Genomic DNA, 21,684 nt, shown 5'->3' on the forward strand with positions numbered 1-21,684 from the left:
TAAAGCTCTAAAATGCCCTTCCATTTCCAGAGCCTGTAAAATCAGTTACAGTAATAAAAATAGCAGCTCCCACGTGTGGGGTCCTTACACATCAGTGGGGAGGCAGCAGTGAAGACAGGAGCTCTAGAATTTAACTGCTTGGGTTCGAATCCAGGCCCAGCCGCTCGCTGTATAGCTCTGGCTAACTAACCTCTCTGGAACCCAGTTTCTGGGTATCAGTAAATATTACATGGTGTTGTTATTGTTCCTAAAATGCATAACCTTCGCATCAACCCAGTGATAGGCACTGTTAGTATCCCCATTTTACAGATAGGGAAACTGAGTTGTGGGGTGAGCAAGTAGTATGCTGTCTAAGTCACATAGCTAGAGAGTGGCAGAATTAGGACCCCAAACTTCATGCTCCTTACCGCTGTGAGAAGTCTCCTGTTTCATATTCCAACACAAAGTGTAAGAATCATTACCTTTCTTGCTAGCAGAATAAAGAAGACTAACTGGACAGAAGTTGAACCTTTCTGTCTCATTTCAAGGAAGGGCTTTAATGTATCAGCCAAAGGCTTTTGTAAAGAAAAGCTTGAGAAACAGCTTTTCTCTCTCCCTGTGAAATGATTGTTTTAAGGTTTGACCTAAAGATAGAAACAAATTCTTTTGTTTATCAGTTCGGTGCATTAATACTTTATTTTTAATGGTTTGTAAATATATCTAAATGTTAGGCGGTTTTACGTGTTTTACAAACATTAATTCGTTAATCATCATCTTCACCCTCTGAACTTGGTATAATATCCCTGCACTACAGGCAAGATTAAGAAACTGTGTGGCCTTATATTGATATTACCATATTATGGCTTAACATTTCCCAGTGACTTGGCCAGTTATCAAGAGTTATGTTGAATAAACAAACAAGGTAACAACACATGGGGAACCATCGACAATTAAGTGTGGGGAAATACCTGGTTAAGAGTTAAACAAAATCCAAGTTCTTTTTGGTAAGTTTCCGATCTCCTCATGTACATAGCGAATCTCCTAGAGGAAGACATGTAAACGGTATTTCCTATACTGTTTTGTCCCTGATATGTGAGCCTCTTGCCTGACAATGTTCCCTGGACTTGACTTTGTCAAGTGTGGGTTTATTTATTTGCTGAAAGCCCAGTATTAAAATGCCTTTAAAAGATAGGCACTTGGGGGAAATCTGTTCTTTGTACTCGCTGTCAGATTCATTATTCCCCTAGATTTTAGTTCCATTAACTCTTAACTCATCAAGTTCTGAACTTGCTTTTTCTGAAGAGCTCTAAATTTGGAAAAAAAGCATCCATTCCATACGGTGGGCACTTTTTCATCTGTTCTAAGCATAGGGTGTTAGAGCTGGCCTGTATCATGCATTTGAACCCTCATTTTGCAGCTCATGAACTAAGGAGTGACATATGCGTGACAATTCAGGTAGACAAGACCAGACCTGCGGGTCTGTGTACCCCACCCATCTCAGATTCATCATTTTAACTTACACCTGTGTAAGCAGACCCGTGTGCATCCCTCCTGTCCCTGCTGGAAGGCAGTGAGGGACAGCAGGCAGTGCACTCCACCCTGGTAAGTGGTGTTATCAGTGCAGTGGCCCTGAGTCTAATATTAGTTGCTTGAGGAGATAGTTTAAGAGTGAGAAGGCAGGAAATGAACTCTCAATCATCAGTGCCCTTGGATGCCTTGCCTTTTTCTCATTGTTCAACTCTGTTCCTTTGCATAGATTAAATACCTAGAGTGTGCAAGGCGCTAGACCGAGCAAGGGCTCTGATGGAGGCAGACCGCGTTTCCAGTCTCCTTTGTAGGAGATGCCCGGGAAAGGCATGGGCTTTGCATTCAGACAGGCAGGCGGGCGGGAGTTTGAAACAATCTGCTGGTGGCACAACCTTCAGCCTGTTTTAAGATATCTGAACCTAAGGTCCCTTCTCTTTAAAAGGTTTGTTTTGAGGTTACCTTAACATAACCCCTAACCTTAACCCTTTCAGGGTGCCTGATACGGAGTGGAAATGTGAGAGTACCTAGGAGTTCGTTTCCACTTTCCACTAAGTCCTATCTATTGTAGTGAGATGTGGGTTTTGTTGCTTTTTTTTCCTTACCATCTTAGCAGTTATTAAGTGTGCAGTTTAGTGATGGTCAACACATTGACGTTGTTGTGCACCTGTCACCACCATCCACCCACAAAACTTTTCATCTTGCAAAGCTGCCAGCTCCATACCTATTAAACACCAACACATCTCCGCCCCTCCCCCAGCCTCTGGCAACCACCATTCCACCTTCTGTCTCTGTGAATTTGCCTATTCTGGGCAGGCACCTCATATAAGTGAAACGATGCAATATTTGTCTTTTTGTGACTGGTGTATTTATTTAGCATAATGTCCTTGCGGTTCATCTGTGTTGTACCATGTGTCAGGATTTCTTTTATTTTAAGGCAGAATACTATTCCTTTGTATGTATAGACCACATTTTGTTTACCTGCTCGTCCATGGATGGATACTTAGGTTACTTCTACTTTTTGGTTCTTAGGAATAATGCTGCTATGAATATGGGTATCCAAATATCTTTTTGAGATCCTGATTTCAATTTTTCTGGGAAAAGAGATGCATTTTTTTAAAAAGAGTCCCTGGCTTGTAGGTACTTAATTATATTCCACCATTCTTTGCGATAAGGTGGAGTGAGGGCATAGGAATGTAAGACAGACCTCAGATTCTTGTTCTAAATCATCAGATCTTACCTACCTATCAAAATCAATGCTTAAAGAGTCTAGTATTTATATTGAAAATATTGTTGCCGATGAATTTTTATTAACGTGGAAAAATGATTACAATATATGAAGTAGAAAAAACAAAAGTATATATATTATCCATTTTTTAAAAAAATGTGTATCAGTATATTCAAACACATGGTATATGCATAAAACTGGCAAGTTATAGCACAGTGCATTGTCTTTTGAATTTTTTTGTTCATACAACACATTCATTTCTAATATATATGTGTGTGTGTGTGTGGTTTTGTTTTTTTTTTTAAGATTTTATTTATTTATTTAACAGAGATAGAGACAGCCAGCGAGAGAGGGAACACAAGCAGGGGGAGTGGGAGAGGAAGAAACAGGCTCACAGCAGAGGAGCCTGACGTGGGGCTCGATCCCACAATGCCGGGATCACGCCCTGAGCCGAAGGCAGACGCTTAACCGCTGTGCCACCCAGGCGCCCTGTGTGTGTTTTATTTATATGTAATAGTTATGTACAGGTGGAACCATACCAGCATCCTGTTCAGAAAAAAATATTTATGGGGCACCTGGGGGGCTCAGGTGGTTCAGCATCTGACTCTTGATTTCAGCTCAGGTCACGATCTTAGGGTCAAGGGATCGAGCCCCACGTCAGGCCTCAGGCTCAGCATAGAGTCTGCATGAGATTCTCTTTCTCCCTCTGCCCCTTCCCCCACTTGCACGTGCAAATGGTGCACGCTCTCTCTCTCTCTCTAGTGAATAAATAAAATCTTTTTTAAAAAAAGAATAAAATATTTGCAAAAGAATAACATGTGGAAAGGAATGAGGTAGAGTAACGCGTTCAAAGAAACGGATACAGTTAAATATCACTGGAAGTTCTACTATTTTCTTTCCACCATAGAGACCGTAAGAGAGTGGATTCTAAAGTTCGGTGGAGCTGAGTTCAGTTCCAGATTCCGCTTCTCACTGGTGAACAATCGTAGCTAAGTTACTGAACCTCTCTAAAACTCAGTTTCCTTATCCGTATGGGGATAATTGCAGTTCTTTTAGAACATATTTTTGAGGTGTGACTGACATGTAACATTAGTTTCCGATGTAGCAATCGACATAATCATTAGATAATTGTACGTAGTGCACAGGGATCAGCGCGGTAAGTCTAGTTAACACCCGTCACCATATGTAGTTAGGAACTTTTTTTTTTTGCTTGCGATGAGGAAATTTAAGGTCTCTCTTAGCAACTTTCAAATATGCAGTACAGTATTACAGCGTTTTGCATGCTACCTAGTTTAAGGCAGGGGCAGAAAAAAAATTAAGCTATTATTATGGCTGTCATGACTTACAATTGTCTTAGGATGGTGGGCGGAGAAACGTTTACAGTTTTCCTTCTTAGCATGTAGGTGTGTTTTTGTTTATCAACATCAAAGACAGAGTGCTTTTGTCAGAACTTTTTTAGAGGTTATTTTGTATTTTTAAAAAACTCCAAGCTTAACACAGTGACTTACACATCTCCCGCCCTGCATCCTCATTCCAAATGAATGTACAACTTGTGGAATATTACCCACTCTGCCTAAAGGAAACTTCCCAAACCAAGGCTTAAGCTTTTCCCTGCCACCCAGAGCAGGGAGCCCATGACTCCCCACAGCATGTGGGAGGCCCTGGTGTGCCTTTGTCAACAGGCTCATTCAGTTTGGGCACAGGCACCCGAGGCTGGGCAGGCAGAAAGGAAGCAATTAAGACAATGGAAACCTACCAGAGAAAGAGCTCTTGGCAGGGCAGACTTCATGGGTGTGTGACCCGTGCAGTCACACGGGGCCCCCTGCTCAGAAGGGGCCCCACGCTTGGTTGGTGCTCTTCTGTCACCATTTTGAAATTGTTAATGATTTTTTGACAAGGGGCTCCACATTTTCATTTGTTCCTGGGCCTTGCAAATTGTGTGGCTGGTTCTGGCTGTTGAAAATTGTAAGGCATGGAGAAGACCTGGATGTTGAATGGTTCTCTAGTAGGTGTCTAAAGAGGTGCTCCTGTGAGAGGGGTGACACCACACAGAATTCTACAAGCCAGCTTTTTTGTGTATGTCTGGAACGTCTTAGCCCTTTCTGATTCCATTTTGCATAATCTCCCAGGTCTGAGGCACAAGGAGTAACATAACCTCTACTCCATAGGACTCCTGTGAAAATGTACAGAGATAATGCACACAAAGGGGTTACTTAGAGCAGTGCCTGGCGCCCGGAATACTCATTTCTAAAAGCTTCCTGAATATTCACTATCTTAATCCTTGTATCAATTCCAAGAGCGAGGTATGATGATTATCCTCATTTTACACCTGTGGAAACTGAGGCCCAGAGAAGTTGAGTGACTTGCCCAAGTCACACAGCTGGTAAGATGTGGAGCTGGGATTCGAACCCAGGCCCTCTGATGGCAGAGCTGGCGCTCTCACTTCACCATTATGCACCCTGCTTTGACCACTATCTGCTAGGTGCCAGGCACCCTTCCATTCTTTCTATCATTTTGTCCTCAAATTGAGATGCTCGTTCTGCAGATCCGGGGACTGAGGCTGGCAACTAAGGTCCTTGATCTTCCACTCACACAATTTGGATCTGAACTCTCCTCCGAATTTCTTTTTTTTTTTTTTTTTAAGATTTTATTTATTTATTCGACAGAGATAGAGACAGCCAGCGAGAGAGGGAACACAAGCAGGGGGAGTGGGAGAGGAAGAAGCAGGCTCATAGCGGAGGAGCCTGACGTGGGGCTTGATCCCAGAACGCCGGGATCACGCCCTGAGCCTAAGGCAGACGCTTAACCGCTGTGCCACCCAGGCGCCCCGCTCTCCTCCGAATTTCTGCTCTGCCTTTTCTTTGGATGATTCCTCAAAACGGAACCCAAAGGGTGTTTAATGGCATCTGCTGGATGGGGCTGATAATGAAATGCAGTCCAACGATAGGGACGTCCTGGACCCACAGGCCAGATGACTCTGCATGGCTTGTTTCTGGTAACAATGTCACGTCCTCTGCACGAGCTCAGGCCCTGGCATCATGCTGGGTCCCCATTCCGGCTCCATCCTGAGGAGCTGTGTGGACTTCTACAAGTCTCACCTCTTTATTTCTCAGTTTTTCCACCTGTAGAGTGGGGGTGGTCATCCTCTTGGCGGGAGAGGATTCTTGGGTGGATTATGTTTACGTGCTCAGTTGCATGCCTAGCAAGCACCATGTAAGTATAAGTATTTCAACCTGTCAAAGCTGTTTTGCTCCAGCTTTTAGAAAAGAAGGGTATCGCCTGTGTTTGAATAGAAGCAAATACTTTTGTTTCTTCTGATAGTTCTTAGCAGTTCACAGAGCTCATTCTCAGACTCTTAGCTTGTTTGGACTTCATTTATTTTTAATTTTTTTTTTTTAATTGCCTGTGTAGTCTTGTTTGGACTTTAAAATGACCCTGTGAGGAAAGGGGCTTCATCTCTATTTTACAGAAAAGGAAGGCCTGGATCCACCAGCAGAATCAGGCTAGGAAGCCAGGCCTCTGCATTTCCCGGCTTTTAAGTATTTTGCATTTCAGAACACTTTGCATTTCACAGCTTCAAGACTTGATGCAAGTAAACAAAAATAAAAGCCCGCAAGCTCCACCTTAATAGACCTTAGACAGCTACCAACCCCTCAGTGAGGGTCAGTCCTGTGCCAGGAGTGGGGTGGGGGGCTTGTGCCATCAATGCTACTTGGTACGAAAATGAAACTCAGCCACCGTGGGCTTTGCAGAGAGCGGCTGGCTAAGACACCTGCATATTTGGTGTGTAGTAGGAATAGAAAGTAGCATCACATGAACTTCTCTCCCCAAAGTGCAAGCCATTCAGAGTCTGCCTGAACTAAGGAATGGCGTCTTAAGGGATGATCTCTACATTCCCTCTCTGATACACATTTCAGTGCCTTTTGGTTTGGTTCAAGAAACACTGAGTAACAACATAACACGTATTCAGTCTTATCATCTGTGTTCAGATGGCTGATGTGGTTAATCCAGTTTTTGTGTGATTAGGAAGGACACACTGAGTCACACATGCAGGAAGAAGGGATAAAGCTTTGGGGCTTCAAGTTGACCATACATAATTTTCACTTTTCTCGTGGGCAATGTCCCAGGAGAGGAACAGATTTCTTTGACTTTACATTCTTTTCTAGGAAAACACCATCTATATGATTTTTCTTCCGTGTGCCCTTTTTTTTCTAACTTGAGATTTGTATGAGAGATCATTTTTTAAATTATAGTAAAATATACACAACATAAAATTTACCATCTTAACCAATTTTAAGTGTGTAATTCAGAAGTATTAAATATATTCTCATTGTCACACAGCCGATCTCTAGAACTCTTCATTTTACAAAACTGAAAAGCGATGCCCTTTAAACTTACTCTCCCTCATCCCCGCCCCAACTCCTGGCAACCATCATTCTACCTTCTGTCCCTATGAATTTGTAAAATATTTTTTACTTTACTATGTTTACACAATTTCATGTGCTTCTCAGCCTCTCATTCTTACGAATTTTCCTTCTTCTGAAAGAGTTGAAGTTTCCAAGTAGACACGATTGGAATCCTCAGCAAGCTGGCTAATGTTGAGAAAAACCTCTCATCACATTTTCATTATTATTAGAGTTTCTTTAGACTTAAAAAAAAATAGTTTGACAGTTGATCATTATCAAGCATGCAGATGGACAGAGTAATTTGTCCTCTGTTACGAGTTAGGCCACAGGCGAAAACAATGGCAGAAGAATTCAAGCTGAGAGCACACTGTGTTTCCCACCAAGAACACGAGCAGATCCCTTGCATCTCTGGTACAGTGCGGAGATAAGGAGGGCCCGACGCAAACTCCCTTTCATGATGGTGGAAGAGCAGATTCAAGGCTGAACTTGAACTGGTTACCGCGGATTCTGCTGAACCAGCCCTAAAACTGCTTACAACTTGGGACTTGGCAAAGTGTTTCCAGAGTTCTTTCCCTGTGTTGTTTATTACCAACTCTTGAGGGTTGGCAGATTTAGCAAATAAAAATACGGGATGCCCGCTTAAATATGAATTTCCAATAGATAATGAATACATTTTTTAAGTCCTATACCCAACATACAGTGTTATAATAGTTTCAGGTACACAATATGTTGATTCAACAATGACTTTTTTTCTTTTCTTTTTTTTTTTTTTTTGGTGTAAGTGTGTCCTAAGTATTTAATCTGGCAACTCTAACCTAAATTACCCACTGGGGATTCTTCTTGGTTGTAATCATCCGTCCGTAGCATGGTCTGAGAGTAGAGGCAGTAAAGGGTTCGGAAAGCTCTTTGGTTTCACATGCTGCTGTCAGAAAGGAAAGAACATATGTATTGAGTGTAGGCCGGTGTCTTCACAGTATTCTGTTGGCATCTTCCCAAGAACCCTGTAAGACGGGTCACTAGCCCTAGCTTTATGAGGAAGAAGAGGCTTACAAAGGTTAGTTTATCTAAGGCCACAAAAACCCTACCAACCCAGAAACTTGGGACTGAATTCAGTTCTCAGTCCAAACCTTATTACTGCACATCACAGGTCCAGAGCCAGCTGGTTGGTTGGTCTGTTGATTTGTTTCTACGTGGAAGCTTTGCAGTAGCCCGCATCCAGGTCCTGGCTGCCTGTGGACGAGCTCTGGCGGATAGGGGGTTAGCTAGGTGACTTTTCTAAACCTCAGTTCCCTTATCTGTAAATTGGAAATAGTGCCTACTTCTAGGTTCGCTATGAAGATTAAGTGAGTTCCTATAAGCAAAATGCCAAGCACTTGTCTGCCCCACAGCACACACCCGGGACAGTCCCCTTTAAAGCCTTTAAAGCTCAGGGGTCCAGTGGGGCTGGAGATCAGAGGCAGCCTGGAAATGCATGTTCACACCTTGAACCCCAGTGAAAGAGCTTCATTTTCTCAAGATGGTGGGGGCACCCCTTTCCTGGAAGCAGTGGGGGCTCCAGAGCTTCTGTGGGAGGATGTCTTCTGTAATCCTTCCAAGGATTTGGCTGGAGGTGTGATCAGAAATGTTTAAATGGGGCGGGGAGGAAACTCCAAGAATGGAAAGACCTTGTGACTTGGGAGGGGAGTGCTGGAGGTCTGGCTTTGCTGGCCCCTCCCCGCTTCCACACCCGCCTTCCAATTCCCTCCGGCTCCTCCTCCCCTCCTTCCCCTTCTGCTGCTCTGACCCGGAGTCTGGGGAACCAGCCAACCAGCTGCTGGTGTTCTAGACCCAGCGCCACCTCTCTGCGGAGCTTCTGGTAAGTCTTCAAACCGCGGTGGGCTGGTTTCCCCTCGGGGACTGAGGGTTTGGACCAAAGGAATTCGGCTCTCCCAACCGGCTGGCTTCGGTTTGGACTGGGGGGTGAAAGGCAAAGGAGGGCACTTCATTTTAGCTACTAGTAAGGAAATTACCTCGGTCTGGAAGCACTTTTTCTATACTAATTATTTGTCATTATCCGTATGGCATTGGACATGGAGTGCATGGGAGCCCTAGCTTTTTGCCTTTGCATACAATCGGCAATGAAAGTGACAATGTGTGTTTTACTTCCTCTTCTCCTCCCCGGACTTGGGCTCCTGCAGCTGAGATAACTTGTCAGGAGTGGAGAGCTTACTATGAAATATTGAGTCAGTGTAAAAAAAAATGCGGCGTCGGGACTACTTTGTGTGGTTTAAGGAGCCTTGTTGAGGTGTGTCGGGATTTTCACTTGAAGCGAGGATCAGATGAGTTTCGATGCCCTGTTTTAAAATCCAGCTGAAAATGACTGGGGTCTGATTTTGTAGCTCTTAAAAAAAAACCTTTTTAATAAAATTTGATATCTTTGCTATTAGGGGACAACCGTAGACTGTAGTTGTTTGGTTTGGTTCAAGAAACACTGAGTGGTAACATATTCCGTTTTGTTATCTGTGTTCAGATCTCTTGTGCGGTTTAATTCATGTTTTGGCTAATCCAGATTAATCTAGTTTTAAAAAGCTACCTGTCCTCACCCACGAAACTACCACTGGCATAGACCCAGTCAGTAGCCACCATATTTATAAATTCTGAAGGCCCAAGTTAAGCTGATGAGTCTTCCCTTTCTTCCCCAGCCACTGGCAGAATCTGGAGGAATTAGGCAAAGTGGGTAAAGCACAGGTTTGGAGTCGTATCTGCTACTTTCTTACTGTGTGAGTTTAAATTACTCGCTCTTTAATTTCAGTGTTCACATCTGTGAAATGGGGGAGCTGGTGATAATAGCATAATACACCTATAGAGAGAGGCTTTCTCCCAAACTCTGCCACCTAATAATGCCCAGTGAGTGTGAGAAATTCAAAGCATCTCTTTTTGGGGACTGAGTGATGTGCTCACTTGACATACCTACTGGGTCAGCCCCCTAGAGTCTCCTGAAACCAACCTCTTAGACTGTCCTCAGCCTCTGGGACCTTCTTTTCTATTTGAAATGGTTGATGACTGTCTCTTTTTTGAAAATCTGCTTGTGTTTTATGATGTGGGTATTCTATTACTCTGTTGCAGTTGTGAGACAGATTGCTGGGTCCCCCTTTGAGCCCTTCTGATGCAGTAGGTCTAGGGGAGGCCCCCCAAATTTGCATTTCTAACAGGTTCCGAGATAATACTGATTCTGCTGGTCAGGGGACTGTGATATGGTAATTTTATGCTTGTCACCTTTAACATCCCCTTACCTAGGAATTAGTAGAAGGAAATTTACTGTTACAACTCCCTAGTTATTAAGTCAAGGAGCTAATAAACTAGACTCATCATAGAAAGCCAAGTTCCCAGATAACAGAGAAATATGATTTTTTAAAAATTCAAACAGCGTGATTTGAAGTCAGTCTGGCCAGAGAAAAACCGCTGTAAGTAAACTGGTAACATACCCTTAAACTGTTAATCATGGAGTGTTAATCAGTCTAGTAGATTGGTCAAAGAAATCCATGTTTATACACAGTAACCAAGATCCTTTTAATAATGACATGGTAACACTGCATCCAGCCCGAATGTTTTAGTAGGTGAGTTGACACCTGCTACACCATTTAACAGACATGAAATGCACTTTCTCTGACTGGTATGATCATTACCATGTCCCAGTCCTTCAGTGAAGTGCACAGGTTTCTAGCAAGCTTAAATAAGGAAGGGGCTTATCACCAGGGTCTCCACAGGGCAATGCCAGGAGACTGGCAAATGTTTCTAATTAGCACAGTTCCTAATGACTGCAGATCCTTAATTTGCATCAAGCACGGCATTAGCTAGAGGTCCCAGCTATGACAACTTGCCCAAGTCCCCGGATGTCCCTTTTCATACCTTTTTATTTAATTACTTTTTTCTCCCCTTTACTTAATTTCTGATGTTATTTAGGCCGTGGTAGACTTTAGCTTGAGTGTTCAAACAAGCATTAACTATAGCATTTTTACATTTGCATATACATTTTTTAAGCAATATATTGTATCTACCCATAAGTGTTTTATTTATTTATTTATTTATTCATTCATTCGTTATTTTTAAGTAATTTCTGTGCCCCGTATGGGGCTCGAACTCATGACCCCAGGATCAAGAGTCACACGCTCTGCCAACTAAACTAGCCAGGCGTCCCTGCATATACATTTTTATGAAATACGGGTTTTGGGTTATATATGCGTAAAAAGACTCCAGTCCTAAGTTACTTTTTAAATAGCTTAGTTTATTTCTTCGTGTAGTCAAGTTGCTACAAACATTCTCATTGGGTCATTATATTCAACATGTGCTTTTTAGGCACTTTTGCTACAGGTTTCAGGTAAGAAAGAGCTTTAGCCTTAAAAGGAAAAGGGAAGTTTGGGGGTTGGGCTTCTTTTTCAAAGTGTCCTAGAAACCTAGGGATGCCCCCACACCAGGCACACACAGCTACCGTCTTCAAGGGGCCTCAGCGGATCCGGCTGCTCTGGGAAGCACCAGCACCATTTGCTAATTGCCTGCGCTCCAGCCTCAGAATGGCAGGTGGCTGGTTGTCACTGAGCGTGTTCCCAGTGAGCCACAAACAGGTGCACACATTTGCTGGGGGTGGCTGTTTCCACACAAGTGCTCCCCCACACACAAAGGGTGGCCTCGGTTTTGCCAACCATGTGGCTTTCTCGAAAATGAGTGAGGTTGGCACATTCCTCCAGGGCTTTTGAGGTCAGTGAAGAAAAACAACAGCCCAAGAAAGGGGGCTTGACAATGCCAAAGGGAATCATTGCCTGGAAAGTAGTTGCAGGGGCGAAATGGTGGGTCATGGGCTGCTCGCTTCTAGAAAGCTGTCAGAATAGGAATCTGGAATGCCTCATGGGGGGTTCTGCCTAGGTCATCAGATGAAGCACAAGCACGTCCTTCAATGTGACATCTGCATTCCTGCTGAGACGATGAGGAAGAGTAATTCCTGGTTTAGTTATTGAGAAGTAACGAGCCTTGTAGATTTATGGGTATTCTCTCCGGCCAGGACTTGGAGAAGTCAGTCCTCTTGGCAGTTCTGGTCAAGTGCATCTTTAAAATAACACTTCCATTGCCATTAAGGTCAAGAACGCCCAGTCAGGGTGAGTTCATTTAGTGCTGGGGAAAGGCAGAGACATCTCCATCCAGGGCTGCTCACCTCCCAGCTGCTTTTGGGCCCTCCCTTCTGAGATGGCTCCTGCTTCATATAAACCGAGCCTCCTGCCCCGGGCTGTCTGTCTGCCTGCCTGCCGGGAGGGGCCGTCTGTGCTGAAGCCAGACCTGGCTGCCCCGCAAGCTCAGTGGATCCACGTGGCCTCAGGCTCCCAGGCAAATTCCCTGGGCTGGGTTCTTCAGAGGGTGAACAAATCAGCACTCAGCTACTGTCAGTCCACTCAGACATGAAATCCTTCTGGGTCCCGAATTCTGAAAATGATCAAGATTAATTGTAGAATAACGTGCCAGTGTTTCTAACACCCTGGTGGATTCACCTTTTGGTTAAGTCACCACGTCTTGCTTTAGTTAGTGCTGCAGCTCTTCCCCTCTAAAGGGCAGTGAGTGGGCTGCACTTGCCCCACGAGTCACATTTGATGTCGTTTTTTATGTGAATTATATCACGCAGAAGAATGCATAAAACATGTGTGTTTGGTTTAAAGAACAAATCAGAGAATGCACAGCTACATAACCACACCCAGGGAGGAATGCTGCCAGGACCCCACCCCACCCCCCATTGTGTACCGTACCCCTGCCTTCAATAAAATCCTCTTTCCCCAGAGGTACTCTGTGGTACATATTTTCTTGTTTTGCTTTCTACTTTTATCACCTAAATATGAATCTCTAGTTTCATTTTGCTTATTTTTTTTTTTTAAGATTTTACTTATTTACTTGAGAGAACCAGCACACGCATGCACGAGTTGGGGGGAGGGGCAGAGGGGAAGCAGACTCCCTGCTGGGCATGGAGCCCAGGACCCTGAGATCATGACCCAAGCCAAAGGCAGACGCTAAACTAATTGAGCCACTCAGGTGCCCCTATTTTGCTTATTTTAGAACATGGGGTTGTGATATATATGTGAATTTGGGTCTTGCTTTTTTGCTTACTATTTGTGAATTTCATCACGTTGCGTGAAGCTACAGTGTATTTTCTTTGCTGTCTGGCGTTCCATTGTTCGAACGCACTACAATTCTATCATTCCTATTATTATGAGATATTTGGGTTGTTTCCTTTATTTGTCTTCTTGGGTTTTGGTTGTTTGTTTCAAGTTTATATATAAATTCTAGCTGGTTAACATATAGTGTAATATTGGTTTCAAGAGGAGAATTTAGTGATTCATCACTTAGGTACAATACGCAGTGCTCATCACAAGTGCCCTCCTTAAAACCCATCAACCATTAGCTCTCACCCCCACCTGCCTCATTTGTCTTTTTGGAGCAATGCTGCTATAAAGCTTATTCTTTTGCGTAAGTTTCCGGGGACATACCTAAGAAAGCATCTCTGTGTATAGGGTATGCAAATTTCCAAAATGATCTGACCAATTAACATTCCCATTAGCAATGGATGGGAGTTTCTTTTGCGCTATACCTTCATGTAGACTCGGTACTGTCAGAGTTTTGACAGTCTGGTATGTAGTGGTGATTCATTGAGGGTTTAATTTGTGTTTCCCTGAGTATTTACGAAGCTGAACACTTGATTCTCTCTGTTGGTCATTGGATTTCCACATCTGTGCCCTGTTTGTTGAAAGGTTTAACCCATTTTTCTGCTAGGCTGCCTGTCTCAGCCATCTTTGGGTCCTTCTGGAACTCTCTTTTCATGTTGATAGCTAATGTCAACAGCTCAATTATCTCAATATCTGTGGTGGCTTGTTAGAAATGGGCTCTTAAATGGGTTCTTACAGGAAAGTGATGTTATGTATTCACAAGGAAAGGATGTTTCTGCAACAGCACAAATGACTAAATGTGAACGGATGACAGGAACCTTTTCTAATACAAAAATAAGTAAATAAACAAATAAGGCTTTGTTCTTTTCCTGAGAGTATAATCATTGGGGATGTGGTCCAGATTCCACATTTGTCAAAATCACTTATGTATCTCTTTTATTTTTGCACTACGGATGATTTGCACTGTTAATAATTTTTTTGAGACTGGAAACCAAATTGAGGATCTGAGAAGGCATCTCCTTATCCATTCTACACTAATAGCTTATGTCACAAATTGCAAAGCGATAATGATGGTCCATGGTATGTTTTATGTGGCCCGCACAGTGTTTTATTTTTTATTTTTTATTTTTTGTCTCTTTGTTTCTTGGTGGAGGCAGTATTTTAAAATTTAGATATCTTACATAAAACTCTAAGATTTTTGCCTTAATTGTTGGAAAAAATGTAATCATTGAACAATAGTGGATCCACATTCCCACATTGCAGAAATTACCTGGATCGAAGCAGTGGCCCCTAGCAGCACTGGAGGCAGATTGTGTTTTCCCCCATATCCAATCTCTCTTTCTTCTACATTATTAGAATTTTTAGCTAGGCACGTGGCTGCCCCAAATGAAGACACAACCTACCACATGGAAAGAGCTGTGATGAGACCTGTGGGGTAAATAATGACTAAATAGTGTGTTGAAGAATTTTTAGCCACAACTTCAAACCTCCCATTTATTCTCAATCATGAGCTCATTGAATAGAATGATGGATAAAATCTCTCCCTTACTTCTGTCCCCTGTCTCTTCTCTCTTTTGCTTCTACATCCTAGGTGTGCAATATATACTCAATACATACTTGCTAAAAGAATAAATGAAGTTATGGTGAATCGCAGCTTCTACTCTAGTGAGCTCTTGATTGCCACAAAATTAACTCGAACCCAAAGACGTAACTGAGTGCCCAGCTGGGTTCTTGTAACATACTTCTCTTGGATCCAGAAGATAATAATACATATGTAATTGGTGGCAATGATGAATAACAAAAAGTATTGTCCTTAGCCTATCATTTTAGAATATATACATGTATTTGCCCTTCATAAAAAACTCACAAGCCAACTTCTTTGAAAAAGGAAGTGGGATTTGAAGGACAGAGCATAAAAGAAATTATTTAAGAAAAATAAATATCATTACTGAGAGTTGACAGATGACCTTTAATATGAATAAATTGGATTGTGGTATATTTTGGTTTTCAGGAAGCCCAAACCTGTTTTCCAAGATTGTCAGTGTGGTTAAGCTGTACTACTTAGATTTCAAATAATAGAGAGATTTATCCTTATGTAAGAACAGGAGCCAAGTGACTTTTTATTTCCTGTAGTGATTTGTAAAGCTGGATCTTTCACCTTTAGGAAGGGCCACAACCTTCATTTTGAAATGTAATGTTGACAGGCGCAAATCGTAGTGTCTCCAAGCCAGGTGACACTCCGCTCTCTATTCTTACTGAAAGACAGTAAGCGTAGGTACAGTTTGCTCAGTGGGTTCACTTGATTGCCCTGTAGCACGGTCAGGAAACGTGAAGATAAAGCCAAAAGACAAAATTTCTGTAGACATTGAAGAAGAACCACTTACACCGAGCCTTGGTGACAGGAGTGAGCAATTTCTAATACAGCAAAGTACAGTGTGGGTCAAATAAGCCCTGTCTGCAGCCCATGCTGGGTTCCCCAAATTAATCTGCAACAATTGATCTGTGAGTGTTGAATGAATGCTGTGGGAGGAAATTCACCTTAGGTTGTGTTTGGTCCTCCGGTTGGGGGTTTATCTCTTTCAGTGTGAATCACTGGGGCACACCCCAAGGAAGCTAATGTGAAAATGCATGAATGATGGCTCTTGAAACTGATTGGTTCAGTGTTTCCATTTGTAACTAGCAGGTGAGGGTGAAGGGGAGCTATGTCTTGCCAAAATGAGAAGGCGCATGTTGGCTCTTTGGGACAGTGCTCTGAGAGTCTGTCAGGGAAGCAGGTTATGGTCTTATCCTTCAAAGCTAAGCAGACTGGGTTTGCCTCCTGGCTTCCCTACATAGTGGCTGAGAGACATTGAGCGAGTAGCTTAGCCTCTGAAAACCTCTCTTGCCTGTAAAGCGTGGATAATAGTACCTACCACATGGAAAGAGCTGTGATGAGACCTGTGGGGTAAATAATGACTAAATAGTGTGTTGCATGGGGGCGCTTGGATGGCTCAGTTGGTTAAGTGTCCATCTCTTGATTTTGGCTCAGGTCATGATCTCGGGGTCATGAGCTTGAGCCCCACATCGGGCTCCACACTCAGTGGAGAGTCTGTTTGAGATTCTCCCTTTCCCTCTGCCCCTCCTCCCCGCTCTCTCTCTCTCTCTCTCTCTCAAATAAGTAAATAAATCTAAAAAAACAAAGGTGTGTTGTATGATGCCTGGCTCTCAACAAAGGATAGGTCATGATAAAAATACGAAGCCATGGAAAGTAGGAGGAAAAGAATTACCAATGTGCTGTTTGATGGACACCAGTTTGGTCAGGATTTTGAGTAACTCTCTATGTACTTACTTATCCTAGGCTCTGATAGACCCCAGAAAGTCATGTCTGTTTTCTCATAGACTACCTCCTTAAACACTTGGGGCAGTTTTTGAGAGTATTTTCTCTCATACTGTGTGGGCCAGCTATGACTGGGTCATATTACCTATTCTTCCTTCTGTTAAGTTCTATAAAGACCACACCCCTCTCTCCCCTTTTTTTTTTTTTTAATTTTTTAAGTAAGCTTTACACACCCAACATGGGGCTCGAACTCATGTCCTCAAGATCAAGAGTCATATGTTCTACCAACTGAGCCAGCCAGGCATTCCCATGCCCCTCTCTTTTGACAACTAGAATTTTGCCATTTCATACTGAGATAATAACCAACCTTACACGAGGTCCGGTTTTAGTTTACTTACAATTTGAGCTCTAACTTGGGTTTCATTAGAAACATGATTTCAAGTCATCTTCTCTTCCAGTGATTTCTACAGTTGGCCAACTTGATCATTTTATTTCAGACTGTGGTAAGGAAATAACCAACAAGTAATAGAAAGGTCTATATGCACTTTTTAATAAAGGCTTTATTTATTTGGGGCACCTGGGTGGCTCAGTCAGTTAAGTGTCTGCCTTTGGCTCAGGTCATGGGCTCGGGGTCCTGGGATGGAGCCCCGTGGCAGGCTCCCTGCTCACAGGGAACCTGCTTCTCCCTTTCCTCCACGCTCATGTTCTTTCACTATCTCTCTCTCTCTCTCAAATAATTAAAACAAAATAAAATCATGATCCGCGGGAGGGGCAGAGGGAGAGGGAGAAGCAGACCCCACTGAGCAAGGAGTGCGTTGCAGGGCTTGATCCCAGGACCCTGGGATCATGACCTGACCCAAAGGCAGATGCTTAACTGACTGAGCCACCCAGTCACCCCTATATAAACTTTTTTTATTGAATTGATATCTATTACAAAAAATTGGTGATACTGTGAGTGGTTTTATGATAACCAATATTCCAACAGTATTATGTAGCCGCTAAAGATCATTATGAGAGTGCTATAGGAACATAAAGAAGGTATGTAACGAAATTTGAAGAATGTTGTGTGAGAATGGAATATCCACAATTATAATAATAATTATGTAATAGAATAGATATACATAGGAAATATACAATGAAAATGGCCGCAAGATTATCAGGAGAGTAGGGAAAATAGGACTATGGCACCTGAATACTGTTATTTTAATTTTTTTTTAATCTTTTTAAAAACTTCAAAATATCAAATGGCTTGGGGGAGTTCCGTTGGCGGCTCTCTCTAATTGAATCCATAGCCTTATGTGTGTACTGACGATATTTTGCTAGGGCCCAGTATACTGTTGTTATTTATCAGATTTCCTCTGGTGACTAGCTTGGATGATATTTTAGGTAACGGTGACTGACGTTACTGTGTTCTTCTTCTTTTCAGTGATGACAATGCCCGGAAGGAGTTAAAGACCCTACCAGCCTTTCCAACCAAAACTCTTCAGGAGCATCCATCCCTTGCTTACTGGTGAGCCAACGCAGGACGACAGGTGACCCTGATAGCGTAGCCTCCATTGAGAACTGCATGCTTTTCAAGGTATTTAAAGAAATATAAGTGAAGAAGGTATCAAATAGCCCATCATATGCCTCAGAGCAACTGTAAGTAGACCTTGAGCCTTTCCAGGAAAGGGTCTCGTCAAAGCCTATTGGAGACCGTCGTACCAAGACTGTAGTCATTTGTGACGTGTGGCTACGTGCCTTCTCATTCACATGAGGAAAGGGTCTGTAGAGGGTGCTTTTTCAGTGAACAGAATGCTCAGTACGTGTGCAGTCACTGTGTGATGTGGCCCTAATCTAGCAATATACATCTTCTAAAACACAGATTTCATTGGATAGAGGTTTTCTTAGAGGCCAGAAACCCTGACTGATCAGAGGTTTCATTTGTGGCCAAATATTGTTGTATATTTTAAGTCATTCTATTTGTTTATATTTTAATGAATCTATAGTATCCATTTTCCATACAGTATTTTTCTTAGAATAGTACTTCCACCCACCCCTTTGAATTAGTTACATCCCCTTTAAAGATAGTTTCCTTGACTTATGGCTCTGGATCCTGTAGGTAGTTTTCCTTTCCACTGAAAAACTGATGACAAAATAAATATTCAACACGAATAGCTTTAATAGGAAAAATGAAATGCAGTTCCCACAGAAAGAGCGAAAGTGAGTCCTAAGACGACATTGCTTCCTGAGTCTGGAATCTTCCAAACAAATCATTGTTAAGTGATAGTTTCTTAAGAAAAAAAAAAAAAAACAAAGACCGTTTACGGTTGATTACTGGTTGCGTAGAGATAACAGTATTTACCCTTCTAGGTTATACTTGAGATATGACGGGTATCTGTAAGTAGGGTACAGTGGCTGAGTGACGTCAAAGGTGACAGACTTCAGCCTAGTTCTTGCTTTTCTAGCCAACAAGTTTTTCTTTTCGAACTTTTTTTTTTTTTTTTACTAAGTATCTCTACCCCCAGTGTGGGGCTCAAACTCATGACCCCAAGATCAAGAGTCACACGTTCTACCCACTGAGCCAGCCAGGTGCCCCTCTAGTCAACCAGCTTTATACTAGGACAATAATGAAGGGTTTTCTCCAAAAGCAGTGTGTCCCCAGGTAGTGAGTGACAAGAGAGTATTTTGGATTGCACACCAGACTCAGAGCAGTTTTAATCCTTTCTAAATCTTTGTGGATAATTTAAGGAAATTGCCTTTAATACCTAACACTTGCTGATCTCTTTTTTTAAGCCTTCTAATTTCCCTAGCAAGGCTCACTAATTAACATTTAATAACATTATTTTGTATTTATTATATCTCATTCAATTATGGCAAAAATACCAGTTTTTCATTTAATAAATTGATATTATCTTTCCTTTTCCAATAAATTTAAGTTTTAAAAAGTATTGACATATATATATTAATCGTATAAAATATAAATAAGAAATCACGATGAGGTAGCCAAATGTCTGAGGTTCAGGAATCAATGTCCCACAGAAATTGAAGTCAACCAGCTTCTATCTCTCAAACAAGTTGGTGAAGGTCTTTATTTTCAAGTTTCTCAACAAGCCAGCTGAGAATCTTGAAATTGAGTCGGTACCTCATATAATCGTACATTGCCATATTTCTCGTTCCTTGTTTTACAGTGAGGACAGGGTAATTGAGCATTACTTGAAAATCAAAGGTCTGACTCGAGGTCAAGCTGTGGTTCAGTAAGTATCTGTCTTTCCTTTTGCCGAGATAGAGTTTTAATGTCTTCTGTTTGAAGAAATAATCTGAAGTGATTTCTGTTGTGTGGTGTGTGTTTATATCGTCCCCATCTGGTTAGGAAAGCCTTGCTAGGAATCATAAAATGCCTTGAGTCATTCCATAGTTGGTGTCATCAATCCAGATATCTTCCGATGACAGGCAGATAGCAAAACTGAGAAATGTAGGCCAGGTGTAGGACGATAGAAAATGGTGGGGACTGAGGTAAACTGGAGAGCTGTCACCCTGAGTACAGGCAAGGTGATTCAGTCTCAGAAATCAGGCCTAAAGCTATCAAACCTGACATTTTCTAAGAAAAGCTGGAAATTCTGATTTTTAAAATCCAATTGTAAACGTTGCAAAGAAATTTTAAGAAAACTTTATTACAATGCAAGCCAAACCAAACCTATCCGGAGGCCATATTTGGTTGCCTGGTTTGTGACTGTACTTTGGGTGGAGCATACAGTGTCGGTGTTGGATAATCCATGTCTGCATGCTGACAAGAACAGACCACAGTGAGATAGTTCTGCCTTTTAGACTTACAGAGTTACTGTCCATTTATTTATTCTTTTTTAAGATTTATTAAAATCAGTGGGGAGCCTGATGTGGAGCTCGATCCCCGGACCCTGAGATCATGACCTGAACCGAAACCAAGAGTCGGAGGCTGAACTCACTGAGCCGTCCGGGCACCCCCCCATCCATTTATTAACAATGTTTCACAAGCTACATTCAAGTTTTAAAATTTTAAGAACTAAATTTATTATTTTTTAATTTCCAAATTATAAAAATGAATATAGGATTATTGCCGTAGTAATTGTAGAATAACTTATATGGCCGTAGAAGTTCTTTTAAAAACCCCCGAATGTAGCTCAGAGCACGTGAGAACTGAAATAAGGACTTAGAGACTGCCGTTCCCCCTGGTCAGTGTGTAGATTTCCCTCACAACCTCTACCTCTTGCACTAATCTCCTTTTTATCACGACACACCTTCTGTGGTCTTCAAGGCAGAAATCAAAAATGAGCAGCCCTGAAGTCGAATCCTGGACATTTTAACTCATTGTGCCTGTTCTCTAGAGGGGAAAAAAGAGGAGTAACAATTTCCCTGAAGGATTTCGGGTTAGGCTAATGACCATGTTATGAAGAGGCCTTGTTTAAATGCAGAGTCCTTGGACTTCCCTTGATCTTTATCGCTATGGCTCCAAATAAGAGACTCACGTGGTGGCTAAGGCTCCAGACTGTGGAATCCAGCTCCCTTTGTTAGAATCTTGGCTGTGCAGTGTATTTGCTGAATGATGTTGGCACATGGGCCTAACCTCTTACATTCATCGACATCCAGGCCATTTACTTTTTTAAAAAGCATCAAATTATTGATTACAAAACCCAGAGCAATTGATACTCAAAATGTCTTTAAAAAGTCCACTTGTACTTAAACAGGAATCTCAATTCTTTATGAGCAGAGAGGAAGTCTTACACAATTTATTTCACTCCATAACACCTTAGAAGTACACAATCAATACTTGTTGAATTGAAAATAGAGTAAATGGAGAAGTCATTGTTTTCATTTTTATGTGGGGGGGGCATATTTTTTAAAATCAGATTGATGTACAATTAAATTCATCCTTTTTAGGTACATATTTCTTAGAGTTTAGACCTAAGAATTAAGTATATATTTCTAAGAGTTTACCACAATCAATGAATGGAATCACTTTATTTTTTTTTTAACTATTTATGTCTGTATGTATGTTTGTAATTTCTAGGCCCAACATGGGGCTCCACCTCACAA

The 21,684-nt window shown here is 42.0% G+C and overlaps 1 protein-coding gene across 4 annotated transcripts in view; it reads left to right on the forward strand.

Annotated features, from left to right (window-relative positions):
• Window positions 1–21,684, forward strand: part of FRMD4B (FERM domain containing 4B) — a 315,746-nt gene that overhangs the window by 258,291 nt on the left and 35,771 nt on the right. For all 4 annotated transcript variants that reach the window (XM_087866862.1, XM_087866860.1, XM_045808065.2 and 1 more), the window contains 2 exons: window positions 18,059–18,142; window positions 19,803–19,868. In XM_087866862.1, the coding sequence (XP_087722988.1) occupies window positions 18,059–18,142; window positions 19,803–19,868 (150 nt within the window). The remainder of the gene's footprint in view (window positions 1–18,058; window positions 18,143–19,802; window positions 19,869–21,684) is intronic.

The sequence above is a fragment of the Ursus americanus genome, chromosome 14 (assembly GCF_024610735.1).
Source record: "Ursus americanus isolate L20-20 chromosome 14, mUrsAme1.1.p, whole genome shotgun sequence".
Taxonomy (NCBI): Eukaryota; Metazoa; Chordata; class Mammalia; order Carnivora; family Ursidae; genus Ursus; species Ursus americanus.